The sequence below is a fragment of the Oryctolagus cuniculus genome, chromosome 2 (genome assembly GCF_964237555.1).
Source record: "Oryctolagus cuniculus chromosome 2, mOryCun1.1, whole genome shotgun sequence".
In the NCBI taxonomy this organism is placed as follows: domain Eukaryota; kingdom Metazoa; phylum Chordata; class Mammalia; order Lagomorpha; family Leporidae; genus Oryctolagus; species Oryctolagus cuniculus.
In genome coordinates, this window is record NC_091433.1 from 117,994,269 (window position 1) to 118,019,586 (window position 25,318).

Here is a 25,318-nt window from a genome sequence, read left to right on the forward strand (position 1 = left end):
GCTTGTATCTCTGTTACTGCATTTACTATGGTGGCTTTAATTGTCTAAGTCCCCATAAGACTTTGAGCTCTTTGAAGGCAAGATTTCTATTTTGGTTATCCAGGATATCTCAACCAATGAGCTAACGGAGTGAAAATGAGTAGGCCTCCACCCCCAACTCTAGAAGAGTTCCAAAGCTTATTTATAAAGAATTATCAACAAAAAACACCTCACCCTTTCTCCCTCTGGCGACAGCATGGCTAAAATATCATTAGTATAAATCTTTTCTGGTTCTCCTTCCATGCCAGGAATCTTTCCTTCAGCAGGAGGCATGACAGCAAATTCAAGTTTGGAAATGGAGTCGAAGCATTTTCGTAAGTGTGGCTGCACAGCTTGTGGATTTCGTGTCTGGGCCAAAATCTCCAGAAGCTCATCATTTGATAAGAAGTAAAACCTGGAGGAAAGAAAATTCTGAAAATACAACTTGAAACTGAAGCTTAGCCTTAGACAGACATAAAAGAAACTATTTAGCAGCTTCTCTTCCCCATCCAATTTCTTGGCCTCTGAGTATATTGGTCCTGGGTTCCTTGGGGAGGCAACGTATCTCTAAATAGCATTGTTCTAAGGATTAGCGATGATGCATTTCAAAATCTAAATTAGTGCTTAATAATAAAAGATGGGTATTTTTTCATAAAATTATAAATTGCTAGCTCTTGTGATAGTACTGACTCAGCTGTGTGTGTGTGTTACTTGGCTTTGAGCACATGTGGTCCTGTGCTGCATAGCAGCATCTCCATGCACATGGATCACATTCACAACAGTGCTCTCACAAGATCCTACACCTGATGACACTGTTTGTGTAAATACACTCTCCAGTTACACAATGATGAGAACTGCCCAATAATGCACTTCTTAGAGAATATCCTTATTGTTAAGTCATGTGTGACTTATCGATCTCCCATAGAATCTAGACTCATCCTCTCACATACCTAGTATTCAATGCATTATGTGTTGAACAGATAATAGATGCAACAGTAGGTGCAGGAAACTTAATTTGGTTCCGTGAATGTGTACCGGGCCATTCTCCCAACTAAAGATACATGCTATTCCCTGAAGCATGCGATACTGTGAAAAGTGGCGGAATATATGATTTTACCAATACCCCATTTCAAACTATATGAAGCTATATCCATGTGGAAATAAAAACAATATATATAATATATTCACACACATAAATATATTTTGGTACTATCATCAGCAAGACAAGTAAAGGAAATTGTGTAGATAATAGTTTACTATAGATCAAGAACCAGCCAGTTACAGCCTACGACCCACAAACCTGGCCTGCCACCTGTTTAGGTAAGTGAAGGTTTACTGTCACATAGCTACGCAGACATACTTATTGACTGAGTCTCCTTCTGTGCTACAATAGCAGAGTTGAGTAACTGCCAACAGATAATTAATTGAATTGCCTGCAAAGCCTTAAATATTTACTTTGTGGCCTTTTAATAAAAAATACTATTCTAGATAATTACAAATATTCTTCTAAATGCCAGTTTTCATTTAATATAGTCTCTGCCATATGTTTATTCTCTTTGAATCACACCAAAGAAATTTGATTCATTATCCTAACTATCCTATAACAGGTAATGCAGTCAGCAATTAAGGTTTGTGACAGTGATTTTCAAACATACATTTTTTTCCAGTCAGCAAGGGTCCATTTTAAAAACTGCATACCTACCCCTAACTGTGTCATGTCTGAAGAATTAAGTGGTCAAACCAGCATTTGGTAATTGCCCTAGATGGTCATTGCCAACTTCACAATGCCCTCGCATGGGAGGACGTGGAGATGACATCTGTCAGCCAAGCTCAGGATGGGATTCTGCCCACAGATGCTCTTCTATGACACCTTCCAGGGGAAGGAGGAAGGAAAGCAAGCAGAAGCCAGGACTGAAGGGGGTGGGGTTTCGCCCTTTGTTTTCGGGTGTCCCGATAACCACTCATTTTTTTAAGTGCAAGGAGCTGAGTCTTTGGAGGCACTTTCTGGCGATCCCTGTCTGTGCTTTCAGACTTCCTCAAAGTGGCCCTGCGTTCTCCCCTGTGCCTCTAGTGCCTGTGAACACCTCCAATTCCCTGGACACGGAAGTTTTGCTTTAAACACTTAGAGTGGCTTCCGTGTTCCAGACCGGATGTGAAAATGCTCTGCTGCAGTCTCAGCCATGCCTGGAGCCCCTAGGATCAGACCTGCCAGTGTTTAAAGATAAGACGGCAAGTCACCTGGGAGACAGGTGCAAAACTCCCTACTCACATGAGGGTATAAAGTGTTAAGGGCGGAGAGGCTGGAGAGAGGCATGTTAGGGGTCCCCTGCACCCTCAGGTGGAAGTCACTCTCCTCAGGTCTGGGCATCTTGGAGAGCATGTTATGTTCCCACCAATAAACCTAAAGAAAATCCCTGCAGGCTCTCTCACTTTCCACATGTGCTTCCGTGGACACACGCATACATGAGCACACACACGTACCCCACCACCAGGAAGCAGCAAAACCATGCTGCACTCAATTTACCCACTAAACCTTTACCAAATATTGTGGCTTTAACCTTGGGACTTGCACTCCCCAACAAGATACCAGCTGGATTTTCATTACCGAAAATATCTCTGTTTTCTTCTTTAGTTCTCTGACGTTTTGAGGTTATAACTGTAACCTCAAGTTGATTGATAGTCTCAACTACTGAAACATATCTTTGGTCGCTTTATAAACTTACCGTGGAAAGATCACCCTTTTGGATTCTAAATATGCCTCTAGACACTTCTGAATTTGATCAAGTAAAGCATTATTGTTTTGAAAAGTCTCCAAAAGACCTGTTGATTGAAAAACAAAAGAGCACTGGTAAAACCATGCTAAAATACACAATATAATTACTAAATGCTCATTTCCTTTTTTATAATTATTTATTTATTTGAAAGTAAGAGTTACAGGGAGGTGGGGGGCAGAGACAGAGAGGGAGATCTTCTGTCTTGTCTGCAGCTTCACTCCATAGATAGCTGCAATGGTAGGTCCCGGGCCAGGCTGAAATAAAGGGCCAGGAGCTTCATTGAGGTCTCCCCCATGGGTGTCAGAGGCCCAAGTACTTGAACCATCCTTTGTTGCTTTTCCCAGGCCATTATCAGGGAGCTGGATTAGAAGTGGAGCAGCCAGGACTGGAATTGGTGCCTATTTGGGATGCTGTCATTGGAGGTGGTGGCTTTACCTACTAAGCCACAGTCCTGGCCTTGACAATATAATTTTTAATGGAAATAAAATATATTAACTTTTTAAAAAATTTTTGTTTCATCTGATAAAAGATTGGTATAATAAATTAAAATATAGAGGAATTGTGTAAAAATTTTAAATATTACTTTAAATAATAATATTAATGTTAATATTTACCATGTATGAAAAGCATATTTAATTTTTTAAAAATATTTTTTATTTATTTACTTGAAGGGGTGGAATTACAGACAGTGAGAGGGAGAGACAGAGAGAAAGGTCTTCCTTCCGCTGGTTCACCCCCCCAAATGGCCGCCCCGGCTGACGCGCTGCACCAATCTGAAGCCAGGATCTAGGAGCTTCTTCTGGGTCTACCACATGGGTGCAGGGGCCCAAGCACTTGGGCCATCTTCTACTGCTTTCCCAGGCCATAACAGAGAGCGGGATTGGAAGAGGAGCAGCCGGGACTAGAACCGGCATCCATATGGGATACCAGTACTGCAGGAGTAGGGTTAAACTACTGCGCCACAGCACCAGCCCCAGGGTATTTAATTCTAAGCATTGTTAGCTGGCAGCTCCCAGTTTTGGGGGCTGGGGATACACAAATAAAACCAAGCAGTTGCTTTCTCCTTGACCCCACAAAGCCAGTCTCTGTAAGGTTCTTACTCATCCTCGGTCATTTTCTCACTTGGGTCTTTTTTTTTTTTTTTTTGACAGGCAGAGTGGACAGTGAGAGAGAGAGACAGAGAGAAAGGTCTTCCTTTGCCGTTGGTTCACTCTCCAATGGCCGCCGCAGCCAGTGCGCTGCGGCCGGCGCACCGCGCTGATCCGATGGCAGGAGCCAGGAGCCAGGTGCTTTTCCTGGTCTCCCATGGGGTGCAGGGCCCAAGCACTAGGGCCATCCTCCACTGCACTCCCTGGCCACAGCAGAGAGCTGGCCTGGAAGAGGGGCAACCGGGACAGAATCTGGCGCCCCTACCGGGACTAGAACCCGGTGTGCCGGCGCCGTTAGGCGGAGGATTAGCCTAGTGAGCCGCGGCGCTGGCCTCTTTCATCTTTAAATGCTGAAATTGTGCCAGCAGGCTACTCTGTCTTCATTACCTAACTACAGCTCCTTAAAGAGCAGCATTGTTCATCTTCATGGTGTTCATACCTTCCACAGTGGCTGGCTTCCCACCCTCCCTAGAAACAAATCCAAAGAGTTTTCTTTGTTTTCACTTTGTTTCCTAGGCTCCAATCCAGTGCCCACTCTTCACCCAAATGCAGTCATTTCTCCAGCCACATCTCCTAAGCCTTTCTCCTTGGGAACTGCACCGCAAACCACATGGACTTCCTTGTTCACAGTGTGCATACTGAGTATGCTCTTTTGGCCTTTGCTCTTCCTTCTGCCTTTAACAATTGCCCTTAGATTTACATGCATGTCTCACTCCCTTCTTTCCTGCACATTTCTGCTCAGAAGTCACCTTATCGAAAAGTCTTCTAACCCAGACAGACAGACTCTCTCTCTCTCGCGCGCGCTCTCTCTTTCTCTCTCTCACCAATCCCAGCCATAATCTAGCCCTTATGTCCTACTTTATTTTTCTTCATAGCTTGATCATCACCTGAAATGACACACAAAGAGCTATGCTTCTTTACTGAAACCCTGAAGAACTGATGTCTCTTGGGATCATATTTTAAAATAGCTCTAAAGTTTATTTTGTAGCAAATCTAGTAGGGCCCAAGATAACACTCTAATCAAACATGATATCATTTCAGCAAAAGGTTTAAATATGCTCATTAGTGGATGGGGCAACAGAATAATGGCCCCTCCAAGATATTTATGTCCTAATCCCCTAAACCTGTGAATATGGAAACCAGAACTTTGCAAATGTAATGAAGTTAAGACTCTTAGGAGGGGAAGAACACCCTAGATCATGTGGTGGGCCCAACATAAGCACAAGGGCCCTTGTAAAGGGGTGCTGTGAAGACAGAGCTGGGGCTGGCATGACACGTTTGCTGGCTGTAAGAGAGCTAAGATTCAAGGGTGGTGGGACACTTCCAGAAGCCCTAAAGAGTTCTAATTCCATTATTCGTTACACTTTTTCCTTTCTGTTTCTGTCTTATGTTAAGAGTTTTTGAGAAAAAGGAAGCATAACTCAGAAATCCTCTCCTTCTGGGGCAGGGAATATTCAGCTGGAGGGCCTCGTGCTGCTGTTTACTGAGCAGCCAGCAAGCTCGCCCAGACTCTGACACCAGGTCTAAGTTTCAATAGCCATGTGCGTGTGCACAGAAAGACTTTCATTCTACCTCCACAGAACCATAACATGCTAAGCCACATCTTAACCTTGAGGATAGAAATGCATTAAGAGGTAACATTTTAACCTGTTTTAATGAATCAATTAATAGTCAGGTGTGGAATTTTTGTGGTTCTAGAGCTATGGCGGAGTTTAAATAGCATGGCCCCATCGAATGCAAACATGTCTTCTGAAAATTGTGAGATAGGCACATCACCGATACCCTGGGGCAATATCCCCAAATTATAAAAACAGTGAAAAGAAGCAGGTTCTTCTGTGCCAAAACTACAAACCAAGCAGAGGGAGAATCATTATGAGAAAAGTACAGCATTGCTTCCCAGGAGTGCCAAAGGCAAATGGTCCGGGTCATCAATGCTGATGAGAATCAAGGAGCAATGTACTGCAGGTTAGATTCTTACAGGTGACAACCATCTTGTATGAGTGTAAAGTCTTTCTGCTTTAAAAATGTTGGTTATACCTGGTTGAGTAGCAGCTCGGAGAGCATTAGGCAGCCGGTTCACCTTCCGCATAATTTCTTTCCATGACTTATCCACCTGAAGGAACATCTTGGCCTCTGCAGGCAATTGCCTCTGAATATCTGGAGCATTAAAAATACTTTCTAGGTAGAGCCAGTTTCTCTGGCAGGTCAGCCACTCTTCCTAGGAGAAAAATATGGACATCACAAGTGCTAACTTCCAAATTGCAAATGTACCTGTGGTTACACTAAAAATCTTTGTGTGTGGGATAACTATAGATTTTTCCTTGGGAGCTGCTTTACACTTCCTTACACAGGTCCTTTGAAGGGAAGCTTCCTTAAAGGGTCCAATACTCACCTTAACCTAAGTCCACTCCACTCTCTACTGAGTGGAATTATAATGATTCTCCTGTGGACCCAGAAAAACATGACCCCAGTGTCCAGAAGAGACACCTGATAGGGAGGCAAGGTGCTTACTGAAAGAAATCTGAAGGGCTGGGGATGTGCTAAATGTAGTGATCATTTCTAAATATATACAGAGTTATCATGGTCAAAGTTTGCTATTCTTTTGTTTCAATTATGTCTGTGCTCTTCCTTGCCTGTTTTTAAATAAAGAAAAGTCAAAAAGGTAAAACCTGCTCATGACAAAGCATATGGGAAATTCAAAGACTGGGAGGAAGAAACAAATCATACATTGCTACTCCTTCTAGGGACAATCACTGTTCCGGAAGATATCCTGGGGCAGGTTTTAGCCTAGAGGCTAAACTGCAGCTTGGGATGCCCAGTTCCAGTACCAGAGTGCCTGGCTTTGAGTCCCTGCTTGTTCCCAGCTCCAGCTTCCTGCTAACCCTGGGAGACAGCAGTGATGGCCCAAATAGTCGGGTCTCTGCTACCCATGTAGAGGATGTGGATTGACCTCTTGGCTCCTGCCTTGGAGTTGTTGGAAGTATTTGAGGAGTGAATCAGTGAATAGGAGCTCCGTCTATCTGTCTTTCTGCATCTCAAATTGAATTAAAAATGAACTAAAATAAAATAGAAAGAGCAGTTCTTTAAAAACAAGGAATCAGAAACACTCATTGAAGAAATTTCTGTAGACCTCTGTGCTCCTGCCATTTCACATGTGGGTCTAAAACCCATGAGAGAGCTTCTCACTTCTCACTCTACTTTGGGGAGTTACGCCTAAGCCCTGGTGTCACAGCACTTCCTGCCTTATCACAAGTCTTACACCTTTTAGTCAGATAATTTGGAGAGTCCCTACAATTCAGCACAGGATTCTTTTAAGGACCCTCCATGAAAACACAGGCTTTAACTGTGATCTGTTGAACTTGATCTTCATTCCTAGAGCTCAGCTGTTTGTCCAAGGGACTGGACAGCCATCAGATAACATGTTCATTTAAAAGGGTAGATTTGTAAGATAGTACTCTTTGAAACATCAGGGAACAAATGATCTTTTCCTACTCACTGCCTTTGTTAGTTCACAGGTAAATTTTTAGATTAAGATATATAGAACCTAAATAAAATTAAATCAAGCTAAAAACCTGAAGTATAAGAGAGAGACTGAGTGGGAACATGAGTCGTAAGTTGATCCTCTGTGTTACTGTGGGGTAATGTGAGGTACGATGAAATAAAAAGAGGGTGTGCACCACAAGTACGTGTCTCAAGGAGACTTCAAGCAACGGTGAGTATTCTTCCAGTAAATAGAAGGCTGTGTGGCTGGATGCTCAAGGTGGCCCCAAGATGTGTTGATGCCCTTGTGGGGTCCTCTCCCTTGGGTATGGGTGCCACCTGTGACTTGCTTACGGCAAAGGTAACAGGACATACAGCATTATGTTTTTGTTATGTAAGACACAATATAGTTTTTTTTCCCACCAAGATATTTTCTCTTCCTTGCTAGATTGCTGAAACAAATAGTCATGTTGTGGAAGTCTACCCAGAAAAAATCCATGGTCAACATCCAGCCATGGGAGATGACCTCCTGTTGAGAGTCAGCAAAAAATTGAAGCCTTTGGTACTAGAGATATAGGGAAATAATTTCTGCCAAAAACCTGAACGGGTTTGAAAATGGGTCCTTCTCCAGTTGACATTCTGATGAGATCCCTGAATGACTTCTTGACTGAGACCTTATAAGACATTAAGCAGAGGACGGAGTTAAATTATGTCTGAACTCCCGACCCACAGAAACTGAGAGATCGTAAATGTATCATACTTCAGTCCACTAATAAACATATATTGTTGGTGATATCTTGTTACATAGCAGAATTATATTACAAGGATGATGGTAATAGCATTTAGCTGTATAATTATGTAAATAAGAGCTCAATACCTGTGCATTTTCCTTATATTCAGAACATAATAAAATGTCAACATTAAATCTTATATTTGTTTTTAAAAAGATTTATTTATTTTATTTGAAAGGCAGAGTTAGAGAGAGAGAGAGAGAGAGAGAGACAGACAGACAGACAGACAGACAGGCTTCCATCCACTGGTTCATTCCCCAAATGGCCACACTACCCAGGGCTGGGCCAGTCTGAAGCCAGGAGCCAGGAGCTTCATCTGGGTCTCCCACATGGGTGCCAGTGACTCAAGTACTTGGACTACTTTCCACTGCTTACCTAGGCACATTAACGGGGAGCTGGATTGGAAGTGGAGCAGCTGGGACATAAACCAGCACATATATGGGATGCTGGCAGTGCAGGAAGCGGCTTTACCCTCTACACCACAATGTTGGCCCCTCGATTTTATATTTCTAAACTATATAAGTACAATATTTAAATGATGGAACAAATTATTTCTAAGGTTCCTACAAGTCCTCCATTTTATGAATCCATGAATTGAAATGATCCTTACTCACCAGGGTTTGATTGAATAACGCAAGCTGTTTTTGCCACTCATCCACTCGCGGTTTCAGTGGGCCAACATACCGGGATGAGGCAATGGTTGCAATGTTGATAGTGCTGTCGTCGAGAAGGACCTTTAAAGAACAAGGAAGGAGACATATGCAGCACCATGTGTCTGTGCTGTCAGTGATATTTCAGATTTTTAATCCCAAGCATACATGTAAAGGCCAACGTTTTGAACACATAGCTTAGCCCCACCTTCTGTTTCCTACCCTTCCATTCCCCTTCCTATTCTCTGCGTTGTGCCTTACAACCCACTCTGATAAATCTTTGCTGTTCCATTTGACTGTTAATGGTATAAGCTTTGGTTTGGTCTGACACTCTTCTCTTTTCTCTTCCTGTTATTAGATGGCTGGTAACTTCTTTACCAACTTGGCCACCTAAGCAGGCCTTCACTTTTTTCAAACTATCCCACACTTGGAAGATTAGCTGTCTTCTGTCCAGTGAATTATCACTTTTCCTTTGTCGTTTCAAGGAAGAGGAAACTGAACTCAGTCATATTGAGCTCTGAATGGTCATAAACAGTTTTCCTTCACTTCCCTCCCTATTGCTCCTCCTCATACAATGGCATCCCTCAGAAAACACGTGAATTCAAAGAAATAATGTCTGTCAGTCTGAAGAATTTGTCTGTTTCAGCTGTAAGCTTCCTGTAAGCAGGAATCTCATCCTCTCACATCACTTGGCCTCCTACTGACTGACCTTCACTCTCGGTCTGCTCTCCTGTCCATTACCCAGAGTGATATCTACTCTTTCTGTTCCAACCTACACCTGGCAAAGCCCGTTTATCTCCAACTTAGGCCTGGTTACGCTATAGCAAGCCAAAACTTTGTCTTTTAAATAGAGTTTTAATCCAGAAATATGCCTTTAGATTTCAAGTGAGTAAGAAAATGCCAAACATTGTAGATACTGTAGAGCATGGGCCAGCCATTCCTAATATAAAAAAATTCAAATGAAGTCAGCTTCTTAATGTGACAAAAACACAAAATACTCTGTTATGTTTCTTTGCCTTGTTTAAATGGTTTGGAATGCCCTTGACTCTACTCTGTGTCTACCAAGTCCCCTCTAGTCTTTAAGGCCTGAATTGTCTGTGTGAAAGAATTCTATGATCACTTCATCATTACTGATGCTTCTTTACTCTTCTAAGTTTCCCACCAATTATCAGCTATGGGATTAATCTATTACACATTTTATTGCATGTGTAAGCATTCATATCAATTATTTGCATTCTTATCCTGCTTTCCCAATGAGATTTTTTCTTCTTTAGTGATTCTCATATTTAATTTTCTCAAACTAATATCTCCCAGGACAGCTGTGGTCATGACCTTTGCCATGAGTTCTTAATAATCCAGTTACCCACCTGTATGTCATCTGTGCCTCCCAGGATAAATACATCTTTGGTGTCACGGTGAGGGAGAATCACAAATTCAGTTGTTTTCCAAGAATCCTCCACCTTAGAAATAATCCAAGACTTAGGATCTTTAAATCCATTTATGTTTAACCATCAATGTATACATGTGGAATGAAATAATTATCCCATTTCCTTCTTATTGCCATTAAAATCTCTAAAATCCTCTTGTTGGTTAGATGACATGGATTTACCTAATTATACTTGATTAATGTTAACATATTTGACTAACTTGTGGTACTAAGTATGTTCTTCCTTTCATTTTAGGCTTTAAATAAGAGGAAAAAAATCTTTTCATGCAGGTGATTTGTAGGAGTGCAAGTATTTTTAGGGTAAAATAGTGTTATAAGTAAAAAAAGTCTTCTCACTGCAGTTGGAGCATTTATTACAGACTTCTCTTGCAGTTTGTAAAATAACACATTTTGGTTTCAAAAGAAAATTTTCCTTGGCATGTGGTTCCTTATGTAAGCACACAGATTTCAATTCTTTTGGTCATCATGTTTCTGTTGGGCTATAGGCTAAACACCAGGAACGGATTTATTGAGTGATAATAATAACAATTAATAATAAATGTAAGGAAGTGACAAAGGAGTGACTGATAATGAGAGAGTAAAAGCTGTAATTTTGAAAAATCCACCTAGTTAACCAAAAAGTTGGTGATCTTCATGTTGAATCTGAAACCATTTCCATGTTCTGATTTTCAGAATACATGTATATTTTCCAGATTTACCTTTTTAAGAATTATTTCTAAGGCAGCTTCTCCAGAAGCCTGGCCAGAGATGTCCTGGATATCTTGGCCAAATTCAAAAACGCGCAACTCAGAGAGCCTGTCCAAGGTCAATGGAACTTCAGAGTCCAGTAGAGTGGCATCAACTGCTTGTTCAATGGCTGCCCAATGTCTAAGCTTCAAAGTTGGGTTCCTCAAGTCCATGATAACTGGAAGCTGGAAAACACACACTCTCATAGGTACCATACATTTTTATCTTGAAAAACCAGCCCATAGCTTCTTTTTTTTTCAATTTGTATGCACAGAGAAGTGGAAAGAGAAATTACTCTCTTACAACAAAGAAAAATCCAGACAAATTGAAAATTAATGATTACTGAACTCATCAGAAAACTAGTTTATAGGACAGCCAAGTAACCCAAAATTTAGAGAGAGACTAGTAACCACAGATTTCTCCTTAGGAAGAAAAAGGAACTGAGAATTTGCCTACCTAAGGCAGATATCTTGAGATCATATATAAGCTAGCAAGAAGGTTGAGCTACAATTGTTAGACTAAGTGTGAAGTAGCACAGCACTGTTAAGTTCCTAGGTCTACAATTATGTGGATGTTGACAGGGAAAATTGGGAAGAATCCAAAGAAAGCGTCTCTTAATATGCTGACTGGGTAAGGGAAACATTAGGCACTATTTCTAGGGTAACAAATGGTTTTAACTCTAATCCTAGCTCCTCCGTGGAACAAAACACTTGATGTCCAGGGGAAACAGCAACAAACATTGTTATACGGCATTGGTGATAAGTCACTGGGTATATCTGCACTTAACTGGAGAGATGGAGCATGTAAAGAAAGGTCTATCCCTAGGGGAGGGTCAGAAATGCATGCCCAGCTCAGTACTGTGGCTATGGGGGTGGGGGGTACGAGCACCTCTGAAGATCAGGGTACTGAGAACAAGCGACACAGTGCCTTGCTAAGACAGGGGCTGAACCAGAATGTGAGGGAATATTCTTCCTCATCTCTTCCACCAGATTAACATGCATTGCGTGAAAACAGTGGAATACAGCGTGGAAAGCTGCGAGAGACAGATTCTCAGCAGGACACAACACAAAGGGAAGCCTGAAGGTGAGGGGAAACAGAAACTTCAAAAAATAAGTCTTGGCAAGCCAGCCTAAACTCTAAATGTGATGTATCACTAGAAAGCTGCAAAGCCTGTGCGTGTGTGTGCATTGAGGACAGCAATAACATAAACCTCACACCTCGCTCAGTTACTAACTCGATTTAACATAACATGCACACAGAAAGTTAAGTAGAAGGAAAGCCAGGTTAACCTCCAAACGTAACATTTATTTATTAGAGTATCTACTATAAGGTACCTGATTTTCAAAAAAACATGTAAGAGGGATATGCAAAGGCAAGAAAAATACATATTTGAGAAATGAATCAATAATAAGAACCAGACTCAGAAATGACACACATTAGAAAAAGATAATTTAAAAGAAACACTTTGTGTTTCCGTGTGGGTGCATACTGTTGAAAACTTTACTTAATATATGCTAAATTGATCTACTGTATATAAAGAGAATTGAAAATGAATCTTGATGTGAATGGAAGGGGAGAGGGAAAAGGAGAGGGGAGGGTTGTGGGTGGGAGGGAAGTTATAGGGGGGGGAAGCCATTTTAATCCATAAGCTGTATTTTGGAAATTTATATTCATTAATAAAAGTTAAAAAAATCATTAACCTAAGATTTCACATTAGGAAATTTTAAAGAAATAAAAACTTAAGTCTAAAAAATACAGAAAAAAGGAAGCTAAGGCTAATTAATACCATACTTTAAAAAAGACTGAATGTTTTCCCCTAAATTTTCATGATTTTTTAAAAAAATTTTTATTTATTTGACAGGCAGAGTTAGACAGTGAGAGAGAGAGAGACAGAGACAGAGCGAGAGACAGAGAGAAAGGTCTTCCTTCCGTTGGTTCACCCCCCAAATGGCCGCTACGGCCAGAGCTATGCCAATCTGAAGCCAGGAGCCAGGTGCTTCCTCCTGGTCTCTGATGCGGGTGCAAGCGCCCAAGCACTTGGGCCATCCTCCACTGCCTTCCCGGGCCACAGCAGAGAGCTGGACTGGAAGAGGAGCAACCAGGACTAGAACCTGGTGCCCAAATGGGATGCCAGTGCCCCAGGCGGAGGATTAACCAAGTGAGCCACAGCACCGGCCCCTCCCCTTAATTTCAACAAGAGGGCAAAGTTGTCCTCCACCATGACTGTTACCAATATTGTACAGAAAAAAGGCAAAAAAAAAAAAAATACAAAGCTTACAGATTGCAAAAAAATAAAGTTGTCTCTCTTCATAGATGACATAATTATCTATAAAAGTCTCCTAAAATTCAAAAATGAGTTTAGTAAGGCCAAGGATTTAAGATTCATAGAAAAAAGATGAATGGTGTTCCCATTGGAATTTGAAATTTTAAAAATATAATTTAGCTGAAAGATCTCTGTGAGTAATATCCCAGTGAAAAGAATGGGCCATCAAAGAAGGAGGTACCTTTCTCTGAAGGAAAAAGAGAACTTCCACTTTGACTATGACCTTGTCTAAATAAGATCGGAGTTGGCAGACTCAAGAGGCTTTCATAGCCTTGGCAACTCACGACAAGAGCCTCAGGTGATTACTGACGCCATAAATAAGAGTGTCAATTATTAAATCAACAACAGGAGTCATTGTACACGTGCTCCCCATGTAGGATCTCTGTCCTTAATGTGCTGTACTATGCAAATTAACAGTAAAACTACTACTCAAACAGTACTTTATACTTTGTGCATCTGTGTGGGTGCAAACTGTTGAAATCTTTTTATTTATTTATTTTTTTTGGACAGGCAGAGTGGACAGTGAGAGAGAGAGACAGAGAGAAAGGTCCTCCTTTTTGCCGTTGGTTCACCCTCCAATGGCCACCGTGGCCGGCGTACAGTGGCTGGCGCACCGCGGCCAGCGCACCGCGCCGATCCGATGGCAGGAACCAGGTACTTATCCCGATCTCCCATGGGGTGCAGGGCCCAAGCACTTGGGCCATCCTCCACTGCACTCCTTGGCCACAGCAGAGAGCCAGCCTGGAAGAGGCGCAACTGGGACAGAATCCGGCGCTCCGACCGGGACTAGAACCTGGTGTGCCGGTGCCGCAAGGCGGAGGATTAGCCTAGTGAGCCATGGCACCGGCCTCTCCCCATTCCCAAACAAGGCTGCTGAGCAACTGGCAAGGAAAAGGATCCCTCCAGACACCAGTAGAGGCCGTGGAGACTCTAGCACATGTGCAGCATGGGAGTTCTACCAGAGGGAAAAATTCACATTTCCCACTGACTCTGAGTTTGGTTGGGTGGGTTAGCAGGGCCTGGACTCTGCTTAAAACTCAGATGCCCATCAGCCGATGATTGGATGAAGAAAATTTAGTATATATATACTGTGGAATATTACCCTGCCTTAAAAAAAGAATGAAATTCTGTGTTTCACACAAAGTGGATGCAACTGGAAATCATTATACTTATTGAAATAAGGCAGTCCCCAAAAGACAAATGTCATACTTTTCCCCTGATGTATTGTAACTAATAGAGCAAAACTGAAGTTAAAAATTGAAAATGCTTTTTCCTTCTTACTAATTGTTGAACTCCTTACTTAGTGGAGGGTTAATCTTGTTATTATAATAAACTGAAAGTACATCATTGTAAACATTAAATGAAAGAATGAGAAAGGAAGAAGGGAGGGTAGGAGTGTGGGCAGGAGAGAAGGTAGGGTGGGAGGTATTAATATGCTCCTAAATCTGTATATATGAAATACAGGAGATTCGTTCACCTTATATAAATAAAAAATAAAGTAGAAAAGAAGAATTGTAAAAAGGAAGAAGAAAATTGGAGGACTTAACACTTCTTGACATCTAGATTGCCACCTCTAGCATTTAATACAGTGTGATACTGACAGAAGAATGGACTTAAAGAACAATGAAATACGTTAGAGTGTAGTAATAGACTAAAAAGTAGTCTGCCGACTTTCCGCAAAGGCGCAAAGGTGATTCAGTGCAGGAAGGATAGTCTTCTCAAATAATGGTTCTGGATCAATTGGATATCCAAATGTAAGAAAGTAAACCTTGGAAAGCACTAACTCAAATTAGATCATATTCTCAAACAGAAAATAAAACCAGAAAACTTTTACAAAAAACAGAAAACATCTACTCAACATTATGTCTGGAAAAAAAAAAATGTTTGGATGCTCACTAACAGTTGGATCCACAAAAGAAAACAATGACAAACTGGACTTTGTCCAAAGTAAAACCTTCTGCCCTGTAAAAGTCACTGTTCAAAGAGGAAAATGGCAAGCTGCTGCTGACTTGGAGAAAATATTTTCAAGTGGCATATTTTAGAAAGGACTTACACTTTGAATATATGAATAACTTTTAAAACCAAAAGTGAATAAAAGGTTTAAATGGACATTCCAATGAAAAGCATCGATGGATGGAAAATAGAATATGAAAGATATTTGACACCATTACTCATCAGAAAAATACAAATTATGACCATTATCACATAATACTGCACATATATTAGAATGGCTAAAGTTAAAACAAAAATAAAAGCTGCCATATAATAACTAGCACTGATGAGAGTGAGGAGAAATTGGAACTTTCATGCATTGCAGGTGGGAAACCTCAGTGGCAGCTTCATTTAAAGTTAAACAAACACTGACCATGCAAGCTAGCAGTCCCACTTCTCATCATTTACTCACATGAATCGGAACTCACATCCACTCAAAAAGTTGTGATGAATATTTGTAGCAGTTTTATTAATAATCATTAAAAAACTGAGAGTAAATCAGATAACTTTCATCAGGTGAATGGTTAAAGAAACTATGGTGCACCTAGATACCAGGATACTACCCAGCAATAAAGATAGAACATTGATTCATGGGACAGTAAGGAGGAATCTTTTCTTAAAAATTCTAATGGTCATTTTTCCATTCAATTGTTGTTTATAGCATTGTCTATATTCCCATTATACTAAGGTCTTTTTGCTTGTTTATTGTTAAACATCTTATTTGGCCAAATGTCAAGCCTTTTCACTGTATTATAAATTTAAAAATATATTATTTCAAGAACTAAAAAGAGAAAGAAAGGGAGGAGGAAGGAAGGTGGGAGAAAGAGAGGGGAAGGGATGGAGGGAAAGAGGATGGGGATAAGATTATGTTCTTTTTAAAAAATTTTTACTTAATGAATACATTTCTACATAGATACAACTTTAGGAATACAGTGGTTCTTTCCTCCATGCCCCTCACCCCGCTCTCATCCCACCTCCCATTCCCTTTCCCATCTCCTTCTTCATTATGGATCACTTTTACTATGACTTTATTATTTATTTTTTGACAGGCAGAGTAGACAGTGAGAGAGAGAGACAGAGAGAGAAAGGTCTTCCTTTTACCGCTGGTTCACCCTCCAATGGCCGCCGTGGCCGGCATGCTGCGGCCAGCGCACCGCGCTGATCTGAAGGCAGGAGCCAGGTCTTATCCTGGTCTCCCATGGTGTGCAGGGCCCAAGGACTTGGGCCATCCTCCACTGCACTCCCAGGCCACAGCAGAGAGCTGGCCTGGAAGAGGGGCAACCGGGACAGAATCCGGTGCCCCGACCGGGACTAGAACCCGGTGTGCCGGTGCCACAAGGTGGAGGATTAGCCTAGTGAGCCGCGGCGCCGGCCTACAATCTGTCTTTTTGATCTTTTCTATCCTAGTGGGTATGAAGCAGCATCTAACGGCAGTTTTGCTTTGCATTTCCCTAATAACTAATAATGTGTAGCTTCTTCCCATAACTTTTCTTTGAAGGAAATGTCTATTTAAGTTCTTTCTGCATTTTTTAAGGAGTAATTCTTTTTTAAAAAAAATATTTATTTATTTGACAGAATTACAGACAGTGAGAGAAAGCTCTTCCTTTCGCTGGCTCCCTCTGCAAATGGCTGCAAATGCTGGAGCTGGGCCTCTCCAAACCCAGGAGCCAGGAGATTATTCCAGGTCTCCCATGCAGGTGCAGGGGCCCAAGCACTTGGGCAATCCTCCACTGCCCTCTCAGGTCACAGCAGAGAGCCGGATCGGAAGAGGAGCAGCCGGGACACATGAACCAGTGCCCATAGGGGATGCAGGCACCATAGGCAGAGGATTAACCTACTGCACCACAGAGCCAGCCCATTTTGTACATTTTAAAGAGCTAGTTACCTTTTTATATAAGAGTATGTTATAGATTCTGGATACAATTACATGGACTGATCTTAAACACATTTTGCTAACTAAATGAAGCTAGAACCAAAAGGTTGCATATTATATTACAACATTTTTATAATATTATTACAGACAAAATAGTAGGGACCAAAATCAAATCACTGATTATCTGAGGTACTTTTGGAGGGAAGATCTGTCTACAAAGGAACAGCACTAGAGAATTTGGAGGTTGATTAAATTTTTCCAGATATACAGTTATGTTGGCTACATAACTCAAGCGATTTGTAAAAATCCACAGAACTGTATATCACAAGCAATGACTTTTACGAAGTGCAGATTTTAAGAAAATCACATAGGATTTTGAAGGAACCCAAAATGGAATGAATGCAGATTGTGACAAATGAATTTCTTTTTACAGTTGTCTGACATAATCACATGACAGGAAACACTTTATAAACTAAAAGGGGAAAACCGTGCAAAAAAGACTCTTCTCAAGGTGAAAAATTACCTAGTCATTGTGCCTGAAGTTTTGCTTACTCTTCCTTCCTATGTCTTCTTTTAGTTATTAATCTCATCTTTTTTAAATCAAAACTGTTTAAAAGGATAAAATAATTTCCTGTTTCATATCCATTTTAAGCACTGGCTTAGAGGTGGTGGTTTCAAAGGGATGGCCCAGTTTCCCAAGCTTCTTCACATCACAGCACAACTGGAAAATGTCATAGTTGTATGGTTCCACAGTGCAAATGGACAAGTCTGCCCCTGGCCTCATCTGGCTGTCTAGGACTGAGTGGAGCAGTGTCTTGGCACAACTGTAACCTATTCCTGTACTGTTTCCCTCATCACCTGACAAACTTATTCTGAATATGCCTCTAACCAAGGCATTTATTTCATGATTTGGCCAGTTGAAAACAGCAAGGTAGTTTGTAGGCTTTGAGAAAAATAAACTTGACTGTTCTTTCTCCTCTCTACAAAGCTAAATAACTTAATCAGGGAATAATTCCTGACTGTGGTCTCAATACCAACAACCAATAACCAACTGACTTGGAGTTTGTGAAATAATTTCTACCAAACTTACCTTTTCTTTCATTTTTTCCACCTTATTTTTGAGCAGGGGCACTACATTGTTGGGTGGCAAGCCTTTCTCCAACTGAGTCACAAATTTGGCGTATTTAGATACCTGACTATTCAGCATTTCTGGATCCAGGCAGTCAAATCTGGACTATGAAAATTAAAAAAAAATTTAAAAAGAGGAAATGAAAATATATGATAAAAGGCAAGTTTGACAAAGTAAATAAACATTTTACTTTACTAGAAATTTCTTGATAGTTAAATTGTTAATCTAAATCAACTCTATACTTTTGTAAATGGTTTTATTTATTAAAATGGCTAATAATACAACAGACATTTCTTTCGTGTTCTTATATTCCATATATTATCAAGTGCAATATTGTAATCTCTGTAATTTATTTCTGAGGACCAATACTTGCAAAGTCTTCTAGGGAGACAAATAGTTAATTTTTACTCTTGCTAACCAGAAATTTCTTACCTGGTAGTCTCCCACTATTTGGGTGTGCATTCATTTGACATGTCAATTGGTCTTATGGAGAGTAATAAAAATTGTTAAATCTTCATTTTTCTATGTTTCTCCAGATTCAACATTTTTGTTCTACCCTCTAATGAATTTTCTTGTGTTTCTTAGGTTAAATGCAACCTACTTTGGAAGTTACTGCTCTAATCTGTGATGGCAGTTAGAAAATTCTCTGAGTGTCTTTCTTCTCAGGAGTATTTTTATAATAAATGAATAATAGGAAAATGTGTAAATTCTGTCTAATGTTATAGCATATATTGTTTGTTTTCTGTTTCCTCCACAAAAAGCTAAGTTCTGTGAGAGTTTGGACTTTGTCCTGCTTATTCTTCATTGATTCTTTCAGCACTTACTACATTACCTGGGAAACATTCCCTGTACCATTGTTTTTTTTTTTTTTTTTTCCCTAAGACATGTGACTTCTAATCACAGGCATCAGCAAAAGTAGTATGAATGAAAAGTGTGAACGGGTATTTGTGAAATCAATGGTGCTTCCAATATGTCCATATCACGCTTGTCAGTATAGGTGGCCGTCTATTTTGCCAACTAGATGGCTGATCCTTGTTAAGGTATGCATGTAATGGTAGACCCTAGAAACAAAACTCTGGGTATTCGAGTTGGTACTTGGCTTGACATACAGTACTTGATATTGGTATTTGGCTCCTTAACTACTGTTGAGCTCTCAAAGGAAGATCTTAGATCTTATCACTTTAATTCTGTTCTATTGCAATAAACAAAATAGTTTCTTTTCTGAAGGACAAGAAGAATATAAAGCTAATATAAGAGAAAAATTTAAGTATATAGATCACAAAATTCTACAGCCCTCAAGAATACTGTGCACTATGACAACACTGTGTTTAGAAACCATATAGTAGTTAAACGTCATACAGCTGAGGTCCTTCGATACTTCTATCATTTACCTTTCTTAATTGGAGCACTTACAAGAGTACTTTCTGCTCTTTAGTATATAATGACAGAAGGACTTTTGTGCATTTTACTGGAAAGTTGCTAAAAATTCCCATACAACTGTCTCTGTATACTTTACTGACACTAAAAACACTCTGATTTGTTTAAAATAATAGTTCATATTATTAGAATTTTAAGTATAATATAAAAAAACTTAAGAATGAGAGCTTTTTTTCTACCTTCAACCAGTCTTGCTGGAGTTTGTCCCATTCAGAGAAAGAATCCCAGAGCAATTGTTTGAGCTTCAGTTCAGCGCTAACTTCTTCCAAAGCATCAAATTTGGATACTTCTACCTTTAAAAATATAGTAAACAAAATGCACTACTTAATTTTCAGATTTAAAGATCTTATGTTATCCTCTTACTAAGAGTTTCTGATACACTGACTACTTGGCAGAATGTGGCTCTTAAAGGGGAAAAGAAGAAGAGAGAAACAAATGAAAAAACCCATGATACCCCATATATGTTACAATTTCTATTTGAGGACAAAAATAAAACTCCTTATATTTTTTAGAGCTCAAATCTCCAACAATATGAATATTATAGGAATACCATGGGAATTCTTCATTGAATTGGACCACATATGCACTTAACAGGCCTGACTTTTGGGAAAACAAATGATTTTGGAGACAATTTAGGGCTTCTCTACTTAGATGATGAGAAGTTGGTACTTAGATGTACTTAAATGACAGAAGAGGTCTCTGGTGAGAGAGATGGCAAGGTTTAAGATGGAAAGGACATCCTGGAGTCTTGCTTCTTTATAACATCAAGGACTGTACCATCAACCCTATGAAGAGGAAGGGTACAAGGAAATCTAAAGAAGTTGTTTTCATGAGAAAAGCTCTGAGATTGTTTAGGCTTGGAGGTGGGGAAACCTCTAGTAAGCTAGTGAGTTAGTATTGGGCCATTTTATAAACTAGGGCTTTGACACTGGGATTTAACCTTGCCTTCCATCAAGAGCTGGAAATGATTTCTTGCAACCTAAATCAGTGGACTTTCACTTCTAGTCCCCAAATGATTGAGAGCTAACAAAGAAGGATAGATCACAGGCAACTGATCAGTATAAACATGGAGAGTGGAAGGATGGAGATAGTCTTCCATTGTAGGCTCTGATTTGTTTGAAAATTATTTTTAAATTTATGCCTTCTCTTTTACTTATGTCATTATAAAAGTATATAAAACATGAGATTTGTCTTTTTAACAAACTTTTAATTGTAAACTACAGCATTGTTTTCATTAATTAAACATTTATTTTTATTTTATTTGAAAAGCAGAGAGATGGAAAGACAGACCCACTGGTTCACTCCCTAAGTGCCTATAACAGCCAGGGTTGGGACAGGTTGAGGCCAGCAGGCAGGAACTGCATATGCATCTTCTACATGGGTAACAGGGACCCAAGTACTTGAGCTACCATCTGTTGCCTTCCTAGGGTATGCATTAGCAGGAAGCTGGATTCAGAAGCAGAACTGGGACTCGAACCAGGCACACTGATATGGGAGGCTCAAGTAGGGTCTTAACTGCTGTGCCAAATACCTGCACCTACAGTATTGTTAACTATAACAATGTTAATAATTATATTAGATCTCCTAATTTTTCATTTTTATTACTGAAATTTTATATCCATTGAACAGTATACTCATTCCTCTTTCCCCTGCCCTCTGGTAGCCCCTATTCTACTTTCTGCTCCTATGAATTTGACTACTTGCGATATGTAAGTTGGATCATGTAGTATTTATCCCCATGACTGTCTTATTTCACTCAGCATAATTTGCTCCAGTTTCAACCATTTTGTAGTATGACATGATTTCCCTCTTTTTAAAGGTTCAATAATACTCTAATACTCCATTGTATGTATATACTATATTTTCTTTATCCATTTACTGGTTGATGGAGAATGTTGTTTCCAGATTTTGGCTATTGTGATTAATGCAAGTATCTCTTCAAGATCCTGATTTCAATTCTTTTGGACATATGATCAGAAGCCAGACTGCAGATTCATATGGTAGTTCTATTTTTAAATTTTTGAGGAAACACCCTACTGTTTTCCCTAGCAATGGCACCATTTCACACCCCCACCAACAGTATAAAGGTTCCAATTTAGCCACATCCTTGTCAACATTTGTTATTTAATTTATTTCTTCGATAATTATTATCCTAACAGGTATGATTTGATACTTTACTGTGGTTTTTATTATTATTTTCCTTATGATTAATCATGTTGAGCATCTTTGCATGTACCTATGGCCATTTGTGCTTTTTCTTTGGAGAAGTGTCTATTCAAGTGTTTTGCCCATTTTAAAATTGGGCCACTTGATATTTTGTTATTGTGGTGTAGGAGTACCTTATATATTTTTGATAATAACTTCTTATCAAATATGTAGTTTCCAAACATTTTCTACCATTATAAACACTGCCTTTTAAGTCATGTATGAAAAAGGGCTCTGGCAGTGAGTTTGTGTCAGTTAAACCACTGCCCTTGTTCTTAGCATCTTCCAGGCATCTAGAGTATATTGGGTCTTGTCAGGACTCTGAGACAGGCAACACAGAGGCTCGTCCCAAGAGCAGCTCACCTCCTAGAAAACTGAACAGAAACGCCAGCTCTCTCCCTGTCCACAGAGAAGCTGGGGTTTGGGAGTTTTAGTCGCTTCTGTGCTGAGGCATGGGGTGGAGCTATAGCCGGTGGGTGTGTACTAGTCTAAACTCAAAGTGGCTCTCCATCTGGGATACTTTCCTGCCCATACTGTGATTCAGGCAAGACAAAAACCAGTTTCTCTGAAAAGTGAGAATGCTGTCTTCCCCTTACAGTAAAAGTCTGCAGTTTCTCAGAATTGTGTGGTACTGTGCTAGGGGTAGGGACTACAGTGAATGGGTAGTGTGGGTTATCCTACTGGCTTCAGTGCAGGTGGCTTCACATTTGCCCTGGAAACAGAAGACTCTCAACTGGCCTCTCTGTATGTCTCACAAGGGAAACTGGTTCATGTGTTGTTGAATCAGTGTGACGGGGGGTGAAGAGGAAGTGGGGCTTCACAATCTGCCATCTTGCTGACAACACCAATGTTACTCTTCCTGACTCAAGGAGCATCTTCCTGGTAGTTATAGCTTCTCATCAGTGTTCCCTCAGTAATCCTCTCCCCTTCCTACTATTTATATCTTGCAGTACTACAAACCTGTCATGTAGATCAGTTAACTCAACCCAGAAAAGCTTTTAACTCTAGTTCTCCCATGCCCAAACCTCCTGTCACAAGTTATACACCAGCTTCTTTGGTACTGAACTCATTATTTTTCAGATTGCTCTACCAAGCCGTGGCCTCTGGAGTGGATAGCACATTAGATAATGTTCCGACCACTCACATACAGATCTTGAAGAGACAGGCGCATTCCCATGTAACGTACAGACACACTCCTCCAGGACTTTTGAGAAGGTGGGCAGCACCTTTTTCACTGCTGGTAACCTTCTGGTTTTGACCACAGCAATATTTTCTTACTGGTCACTGGAAAAGCAGTTCAAAGCACTTGCATCCCTTTCTCTCCTTTGATAAAAATCTTTTAGCTTTTCAAACCTATCCTGTTGGACCCATTTGACTCCTGCTGAGCTGAGGATTTATCCTTTCATCATATTGGCACATTAAATCTGGGCAAATCACACCATGTTCATGAAATCATAACATACATATTGAATGTAAAAGAAGCTTGAATCTTATTCAAGGAAGGATAGAAAGATTTTAATTGGTCACATTAAAAAACACATATACATTTTACTATAGAAGCTATAGTTTTTGGTCTGAGAGTTTTTCATAATTCATAATTACTTTTTTTCCCACAGCTACAAAAGTCACATTTATTTTTTCCAATGCTGTTTCTAATTAAAGCTAAGGAATTAATAAGTAAATATGTTAATGGAGCCATAGAAGGTTTTACAGTCTAATAAAACTATCACATCCATCCTACCACATGAAAATCACCACAATGTGAGTCAGGAAAACCAGTTATCATCTTGATCTACACATGAGGAAACTCAAGACCAAGAAAGCGATAATACAGAGTTCTGATGGGTCTGGGTGGGCTCTGAAGGCTATCCATGGTATCTTTTGTCAATACATTTTTAAAATTTTGTTTCAGGAATACAACTTCATGAATTTAATAAATACAGATTTGGGAATGTGATGATTCTTCCCCCCTCCTTTTCTCCCTCCCACCCATACTCCCACCCTTATTCGCTCTTCCTTTCCCATTCTTATTTTTTACAGAGATCAATTTTCAGTTAATTTTTATACTCATAAGATTAACCCTACACTAAGTAGAGAGTTTGCCGATCAGTACAAAGCAAAAAACAAACAAACAAACAAAAACAAAAACAAAAAAAGAAGAAAAGAACAAAATCAAACAAGAAAAACATTGTTCCTCAACAGTCAATGCAAGGGCTATTCAAAATCATTGCATCTCAAAGTGCTAGTTTTGCTCCTATAGATTACATATTAAGTACTCTGTTACCACAGATTAGAGAGACCATATGGTATTTTTAATATGAAAGATATTTTGTCTTCTCTGTGTACTAATCTTTAAACATTTGAACACAGGGAGCACATTTATTTTGTATTTGAGATTATGTATAGCACAGTGATTAGTACATAGTTGCCCAAACATTGAAAGATTATGATCACATTGAAAATTCCTGAGCTTAAACTCACATTTTAAAAACAGACAGGCAGAACTGACATTACCTTAAAATTCTTCTGATAGGATTTATATTGAAATGCACGTTTTTGAAGATCATCTAGAATGACCTGGAGCTCATTCAATGTCACCTTTATTTTGTCTTGGTCAGCATTAATATCCAAAATCTGTGGATCCTATAAAATTAAGAAGTTTCTGGTTAGTCATTTCTATTTTCTGATGAAGACCAATTATACTAAATGAATTATAAACACTTTCAAAACAGATTTTTGTCTAATTCTCTTTTTTCTCTGATTTTTTGAAACTATGTTAAAAAATGTTGCTTTTCCAAATTTTAAATCGATACATATACATTGTAAAAAAAGTACAGAAGTGTATAAAGAATTTCCATGAGGATAACTGTTTTTAAATAGTAGCTAATGTATTCTCCTTCATCTGCTTACATTTTCTACATTTCTTCAACCAAAATGACTTTGGGAAAGGAGAGGTGAATGTAACAAGAAAGAGATCAAAGAGGACATAAGGAAAAATTTGTATTTTATAATAAAGGATTAGAAAGTCCTCTGATTTTATCATCTGGTACTTAAATTTTTTCATGTTGATATGATTTTAATATGTAGATAACTGATCAATATCATTCATAGATATAATTCTAAGATAAATGATATTCTCTTCCTCCCTCCCTTCCTCTTTCTTTCGTTCCTTCCTCCCTCTCTCCTTCCCTTCCTTCCTTCCTTTCCCTTCTCCCCCTCAGTTTTTGAGATAACACACTTATAATTTACATTACAGTCAAGGGCTTAATGCTTCACCAAATGAAGAATTCAACAAGTACAAAGTTAAAAGGCTCTAGTTCAGCAG

General features: G+C 39.6%; 1 protein-coding gene across 1 annotated transcript in view; it reads right to left on the reverse strand.

The window, feature by feature from the left end:
• Positions 1 to 25,318, reverse strand: part of DNAH6 (dynein axonemal heavy chain 6) — a 315,521-nt gene that overhangs the window by 196,907 nt on the left and 93,296 nt on the right. The window contains exons 16-24 of the mRNA XM_008254187.4: positions 24,508 to 24,636; positions 19,968 to 20,081; positions 18,313 to 18,456; positions 11,007 to 11,219; positions 10,229 to 10,321; positions 8,826 to 8,945; positions 5,978 to 6,158; positions 2,742 to 2,838; positions 214 to 433 (exon numbers count right to left, since the gene is read on the reverse strand). Coding sequence (XP_008252409.2) covers positions 214 to 433; positions 2,742 to 2,838; positions 5,978 to 6,158; positions 8,826 to 8,945; positions 10,229 to 10,321; positions 11,007 to 11,219; positions 18,313 to 18,456; positions 19,968 to 20,081; positions 24,508 to 24,636 — 1,311 coding nt within the window. The remainder of the gene's footprint in view (positions 1 to 213; positions 434 to 2,741; positions 2,839 to 5,977; positions 6,159 to 8,825; positions 8,946 to 10,228; positions 10,322 to 11,006; positions 11,220 to 18,312; positions 18,457 to 19,967; positions 20,082 to 24,507; positions 24,637 to 25,318) is intronic.